Genomic DNA, 7,388 nt, shown 5'->3' on the forward strand with positions numbered 1-7,388 from the left:
CCTTTCCTGAAAGACATTATTCCTCCAAAACCACAGGTGACCTTCAGAAAGAACAAGTCACTAAAAAACATACTGGCACCAAGCAAACTAAAGGAACCTACAAAAACCACCTTTCTGAAAGAAGGACTAGAGGGTTCTTACAAATGTGGAACGTCAGCATGCAAATGCTGCACAAGCATTACGCATCGCAAGAAATCCTTTACTTCGAACATCACAGGCGAAACCGTCCAAATTAAGACCCTACTAAGGTGTAAATCATCCTTTGTTGTCTATTTACTGCAATGCACTTGCAAAAGCCAATATATAGGCCGGACAATCCAGTGTCTAAATGGCAGATTGAACAAACACCGGTTTAATGTGAAAACTGGATACCAACTGCACAGCGTATCAGGCCATGCCTCACTATCGGCACTAGCTAGCCCAAGCCTCGTTCTGAGTCCGTGGCTACCATGACTAGTACATAACTGTTAGACTTTTATAAGTGGATTTACAATGAATAGACAGAATTCCAATATTTTACAAAATTAAACACAACATTTTCTTTATTGCTTTTTAAATATCACCATTTTTATTCAAAATGAATATGCAGTATTACTTTTTTCTTATGTTTAACCTTTGACCTGTGCCGGAATGTTTTTGGCGCCAGATTGTAAATGTATTTATGTGTACCACATCCCCTCTCACATCAGACTGCATATGTCCACAATTGTAAAAGGGAGGGCTCACTAGAGGAGGAGGAGGTGAGCTCTGCCCGCACACTAGAGGAGGAGGAGGAGGAGGAGAGAGAGCTCTGCCCGGACACTAGAGGAGGAGGAGGAGAGAGAGCTCGGCCCGGACACTAGAGGAGGAGGAGGTGAGCTCTGCCCGGACACTAGAGGAGGAGGAGGAGGAGGTGGTGAGCTCTGCCCGGACACTAGAGGAGGAGGAGGTGAGCTCTGCCCGGACACTAGAGGAGGAGGTGGTGAGCTCTGCCCGGACACTAGAGGAGGAGGAGGTGAGCTCTGCCTGGACACTAGAGGAGGAGGAGGCGGAAGTGAGCTCTGCCCGGACACTAGAGGAGGAGGAGGAGGAGAGAGAGCTCTGCCCGGACACTAGAGGAGGAGGAGGTGAGCTCTGCCCGGACACTAGAGGAGGAGGAGGTGAGCTCTGCCCGGACACTAGAGGAGGAGGAGGAGAGAGAGCTCTGCCCGGACACTAGAGGAGGAGGAGGAGGAGAGAGAGCTCTGCCCGGACACTAGAGGAGGAGGAGGTGAGCTCTGCCCGGACACTAGAGGAGGAGGAGGAGGAGGTGGTGAGCTCTGCCCGGACACTAGAGGAGGAGGAGGTGAGCTCTGCCCGGACACTAGAGGAGGAGGTGGTGAGCTCTGCCCGGACACTAGAGGAGGAGGAGGTGAGCTCTGCCTGGACACTAGAGGAGGAGGAGGCGGAAGTGAGCTCTGCCCGGACACTAGAGGAGGAGGAGAGAGAGCTCTGCCCGGACACTAGAGGAGGAGGAGAGAGAGCTCTGCCCGGACACTAGAGGAGGAGGAGGTGAGTTCTGCCCGGACACTAGAGGAGGAGGAGGTGAGCTCTGCCCGGACACTAGAGGAGGAGGAGAGAGAGCTCTGCCCGGACACTAGAGGAGGAGGAGGTGAGCTCTGCCCGGACACTAGAGGAGGAGGAGGTGAGCTCTGCCCGGACACTAGAGGAGGAGGAGGTGAGCTCTGCCCGGACACTAGAGGAGGAGGAGGAGAGAGAGCTCTGCCCGGACACTAGAGGAGGAGGAGGAGAGAGAGCTCTGCCCGGACACTAGAGGAGGAGGAGGTGAGCTCTGCCCGGACACTAGAGGAGGAGGAGGAGGTGGTGAGCTCTGCCCGGACACTAGAGGAGGAGGAGGTGAGCTCTGCCCGGACACTAGAGGAGGAGGTGGTGAGCTCTGCCCGGACACTAGAGGAGGAGGAGGTGAGCTCTGCCTGGACACTAGAGGAGGAGGAGGCGGAAGTGAGCTCTGCCCGGACACTAGAGGAGGAGGAGGAGGAGAGAGAGCTCTGCCCGGACACTAGAGGAGGAGGAGAGAGAGCTCTGCCCGGACACTAGAGGAGGAGGAGGAGGTGAGTTCTGCCCGGACACTAGAGGAGGAGGAGGTGAGCTCTGCCCGGACACTAGAGGAGGAGGAGGTGAGCTCTGCCCGGACACTAGAGGAGGAGGAGGTGAGCTCTGCCCGGACACTAGAGGAGGAGGAGGTGAGCTCTGCCCGGACACTAGAGGAGGAGGAGGTGAGCTCTGCCCGGACACTAGAGGAGGAGGAGGAGGAGGAGAGAGAGCTCTGCCCGGACACTAGAGGAGGAGGAGGAGAGAGAGCTCTGCCCGGACACTAGAGGAGGAGGAGGTGAGCTCTGCCCGGACACTAGAGGAGGAGGAGGTGAGCTCTCTGTGTCTCCCAGCACATCGTCGCTAATTTCTTTCAAAAGGAAAAAAAAAAAAGAGTGGAGGAAGGAACTAAAACCCATAATAAAAAATGCCTGTACACTCAAGGGGTTAAGTCTTGACGTCATACATCAGACTCTAATTTGTATACAATCACATTTCTCTCTTCTGTCACTGATTTACTGCGCATGCGTTCTGAAGTAACAACAATCTACACAGGCGAAGAGGTAAACAAACCACGCCCCTCGCTTAGTTTTCCGGAAGTTCGAGTTAACTTCCGGCTTTAGACTTCCGGTGTGTGAAGTGATTGGTTACTTCTCAGTAGTGGGCGGGGTTTCGTTCTCCTGTCGGATAACTCTTCCTGTCAGCGGCCGGTGAGTCCTTATCGCGGCGTCATGGGCAAGAAGGACAAATGGGACCGAGGTGAGAAACGGCGACCGGTGCTCCGGTGTGTTGTGGCCGCTGAGGATTATAGTCCTGCTGCATTGTCACATAAGGGATGCTGAGAGTTGTAGTACTCCCGTCATGGTGTGTAAGGATGTGTCTTTCGTCTCCATGGTTACGTAGATTTCCCCGGGCCTAGTGTAAGTCGTGTATGTAGTCATATTGTAGCTTCAGACACTAGATAAGTGTTACCCAACTGGTGTGTCTCCAGCTGTTGTAAGACTACAACTCCCAGCATGCCCGGATAGCCGTTGATTTAATACTGAGGCTTGATGTCAGCGTTTCCCAATCTATGTGCCTTCAGCTGTTGCAAAACTTCAACTCCCAGCATGCCCGGACAGCCGTTGGCTGTACGGGCATGCTATGAGTTGTAGTTTTGCAACAGCTGGAGGCACCCTGGTTGGAAATCACTAGTGTCTACCCTCCGTGATCCTCGTTACAGACAAGAAGAAATCCAAGAAGCGTCACTACGATGAAGAGGAGGATGATGAGGATGACGGGCCGACCAATGACCAGGAGGCCGTGCCCTCCGCAGCCGGGAAGCAGGTGGACGAGGACGGCACCAAGCGTGATGAGTACAACGCCAAGGACTACAGGTCCCAGATGCCCCTGAAGGGTGACCACGCGTCCCGTCCGCTCTGGGTGGTAAGCGTCGGACCGTGGTTGAGGAGGGCAGTGCATGGGGGCTTCGGACCGTGGGGGGGTGAGGAGGGGAGGAGGAGCGGGGGAGTCGGACCGTGGGGGGGTGGGGGGAGGAGCGCGCATGGTGGGGGGTTAGGAGGGGAGGAGGAGCGTGGGGGGTGAGGAGGAGCACAGGGAGAGACGGGTGGGGAGGAGTAGGGGGGGCGTTGGACCGTGGGGGGGGGGAGGAGGAGGAGCGGGGGCGTCGGACTGTGATTGTACATTTATGTGTTTGTTTCTTTTTTTCCTCTAGGCCCCGGATGGACACATCTTCTTGGAAGCCTTTTCTCCGGTCTATAAATACGCCCAAGATTTTCTTGTCGCCATCTCGGAGCCAGTCTGTCGCCCGGTGCACGTTCACGAGTATAAGCTGACAGCCTACTCCCTGTACGCCGCAGTCAGCGTGGGGCTACAGACCTTACTGCAGTCTCTTACTTTCTTAAACAAGATGCCACCATGCCTATACCTCAGCGGGAGTTTCTCCTAAAAGCGATTCAATTTTTCCTTGAACATAACTTTTTCAAATTTAATGGAAAAATATACCGACAGCACTGTGGGACTGCGATGGGGACTCGTTTCGCACCAAGTTTTGCGCATCTTTTCATGGGAGCGTTTGAAGAACAAATCCTGTATCAAGACCCCCTGTAACTGTATCTCATACCAGAGGTATATAGATGATATTTTTATCGTCTGGGATAACACCATCAGAAATCCCAAGGATTTCATCTCATCATTAAACAATAACACGTGGAACATTCAGTTCATCCACCACCAGTATGACAATAACGCAGAATTTCTAGACCTCATGGTGTCGCATAAGGAAAAAAAGATCACCACCAAAACCTTTTTCAAAGCAGTAGATGGGAATAGTTATTTGGATTATTCCAGCTGCCACTATCAGAAATGGATCCAAAACATTTCCTATGGCCAATTGAAGAGAATTCGGCGCAACTGAACATCAGATAAAGACTTCTTCACACAAAGTGAAATCCTGGACAAGAGATTTAAAGCAAAGGGATACCCCAAATCCCTGATCCAGTATAGCAAACAAAAAGCTATGAAGACAGATCAGAACACTTGTCTTCAACCAAAATGTAAAAACCCTACCACCGCAGAAAGTATGGAGAAATCCTACGCTACAACTTTCTTACTACATACTCAACAGATTACAAAAATATAAAGAAGATTTTGGAAAAACACTGGGCTACTCTATTACTGGACCCTTTCCTGAAAGACATTATTCCTCCAAAACCACAGGTGACCTTCAGAAAGAACAAGTCACTAAAAAACATACTGGCACCAAGCAAACTAAAGGAACCTACAAAAACCACCTTTCTGAAAGAAGGACTAGAGGGTTCTTACAAATGTGGAACGTCAGCATGCAAATGTTGCACAAGCATTACGCATCGCAAGAAATCCTTTACTTCGAACATCACAGGCGAAACCGTCCAAATTAAGACCCTACTAACGTGTAAATCATCCTTTGTTGTCTATTTACTGCAATGCACTTGCAAAAGCCAATATATAGGCCGGACAATCCAGTGTCTAAATGGCAGATTGAACAAACACCGGTTTAATGTGAAAACTGGATACCAACTGCACAGTGTATCACGCCATGCCTCACTATCAGCACTAGCTAGCCCAAGCCTCGTTCTGAGTCCGTGGCTACCATGACTAGTACATAACTGTTAGACTTTTATAAGTGGATTTACAATGAATAGAGGGAATTCCAATATTTTACTAAATTAAACACAACATTTTCTTTATTGCTTTTTAAATATCACCATTTTTATTCAAAATGAATATGCAGTATTACTTTTTTCTTATGTTTAACCTTTGACCTGTGCCGGAATGTTTTTGGCGCCAGATTGTAAATGTATTTATGTGTACCACATCCCCTCTCACATCAGACTGCATATGTCCACAATTGTAAAAGGGAGGGCTCACTAGAGGAGGAGGAGGTGAGCTCTGCCCGGACACTAGAGGAGGAGGAGGAGCAGGAGAGAGAGCTCTGCCCAGACACTAGAGGAGGAGGAGGAGAGAGAGCTCTGCCCGGACACTAGAGGAGGAGGAGGTGAGCTCTGCCCGGACACTAGAGGAGGAGGAGGAGGAGGTGGTGAGCTCTGCCCGGACACTAGAGGAGGAGGAGGTGAGCTCTGCCCGGACACTAGAGGAGGAGGTGGTGAGCTCTGCCCGGACACTAGAGGAGGAGGAGGAGGTGAGCTCTGCCCGGACACTAGAGGAGGAGGAGGTGGTGAGCTCTGCCCGGACACTAGAGGAGGAGGAGGTGAGCTCTGCCCGGACACTAGAGGAGGAGGAGGTGAGCTCTGCCCGGACACTAGAGGAGGAGGAGGAGAGAGAGCTCTGCCCAGACACTAGAGGAGGAGGAGGAGAGAGAGCTCTGCCCGGACACTAGAGGAGGAGGAGGTGAGCTCTGCCCGGACACTAGAGGAGGAGGAGGAGGAGGTGGTGAGCTCTGCCCGGACACTAGAGGAGGAGGAGGTGAGCTCTGCCCGGACACTAGAGGAGGAGGTGGTGAGCTCTGCCCGGACACTAGAGGAGGAGGAGGTGAGCTCTGCCTGGACACTAGAGGAGGAGGAGGCGGAAGTGAGCTCTGCCCGGACACTAGAGGAGGAGGAGGAGGAGAGAGAGCTCTGCCCGGACACTAGAGGAGGAGGAGGTGAGCTCTGCCCGGACACTAGAGGAGGAGGAGGTGAGCTCTGCCCGGACACTAGAGGAGGAGGAGGTGAGCTCTGCCCGGACACTAGAGGAGGAGGAGGAGAGAGAGCTCTGCCCGGACACTAGAGGAGGAGGAGGAGAGAGAGCTCTGCCCGGACACTAGAGGAGGAGGAGGTGAGCTCTGCCCGGACACTAGAGGAGGAGGAGGTGGTGAGCTCTGCCCGGACACTAGAGGAGGAGGAGAGAGAGCTCTGCCCGGACACTAGAGGAGGAGGTGGTGAGCTCTGCCCGGACACTAGAGGAGGAGGAGGTGAGCTCTGCCTGGACACTAGAGGAGGAGGAGGCGGAAGTGAGCTCTGCCCGGACACTAGAGGAGGAGGAGGAGGAGAGAGAGCTCTGCCCGGACACTAGAGGAGGAGGAGAGAGAGCTCTGCCCGGACACTAGAGGAGGAGGAGGTGAGTTCTGCCCGGACACTAGAGGAGGAGGAGGTGAGCTCTGCCCGGACACTAGAGGAGGAGGAGGTGAGCTCTGCCCGGACACTAGAGGAGGAGGAGGTGAGCTCTGCCCGGACACTAGAGGAGGAGGAGGTGAGCTCTGCCCGGACACTAGAGGAGGAGGAGGTGAGCTCTGCCCGGACACTAGAGGAGGAGGAGGAGAGAGAGCTCTGCCCGGACACTAGAGGAGGAGGAGGAGAGAGAGCTCTGCCCGGACACTAGAGGAGGAGGAGGTGAGCTCTGCCCGGACACTAGAGGAGGAGGAGGAGGAGGTGAGCTCTGCCCAGACACTAGAGGAGGAGGAGGTGGTGAGCTCTGCCCGGACACTAGAGAAGGAGGAGGAGGTGAGCTCTGCCCGGACACTAGAGGAGGAGGAGGTGAGCTCTGCCCGGACACTAGAGGAGGAGGAGGTGAGCTCTCTGTGTCTCCCAGCACATCGTCGCTAATTTCTTTCAAAAGGAAAAAAAAAAAGAGTGGAGGAAGGAACTAAAACCCATAATAAAAAATGCCTGTACACTCAAGGGGTTAAGTCTTGACGTCATACATCAGACTCTAATTTGTATACAATCACATTTCTTTCTTCTGTCACTGATTTACTGCGCATGCGTTCTGAAGTAACAACAATCTACACAGGCGAAGAGGTAAACAAGCCACGCCCCTCGCTTAGTTTTCCGGAAGTTCGA

General features: G+C 53.0%; 1 protein-coding gene across 1 annotated transcript; it reads left to right on the plus strand.

Moving 5' to 3' along the window:
• The first annotated feature begins 2,694 nt into the window (after nucleotides 1–2,694).
• Nucleotides 2,695–4,018, plus strand: LOC130284771 (general transcription and DNA repair factor IIH helicase subunit XPB-like). Its single transcript, XM_056535510.1, has 3 exons — nucleotides 2,695–2,829; nucleotides 3,293–3,495; nucleotides 3,785–4,018. The coding sequence occupies exons 1-3, from the start codon at nucleotides 2,802–2,804 to the stop codon at nucleotides 4,016–4,018; spliced, it is 465 nt and encodes a 154-aa protein (XP_056391485.1). The 5' UTR covers nucleotides 2,695–2,801.
• Nucleotides 4,019–7,388: the final 3,370 nt, after the last annotated feature.

This window comes from Hyla sarda, chromosome 8 (assembly GCF_029499605.1).
Source record: "Hyla sarda isolate aHylSar1 chromosome 8, aHylSar1.hap1, whole genome shotgun sequence".
In the NCBI taxonomy this organism is placed as follows: Eukaryota; Metazoa; Chordata; class Amphibia; order Anura; family Hylidae; genus Hyla; species Hyla sarda.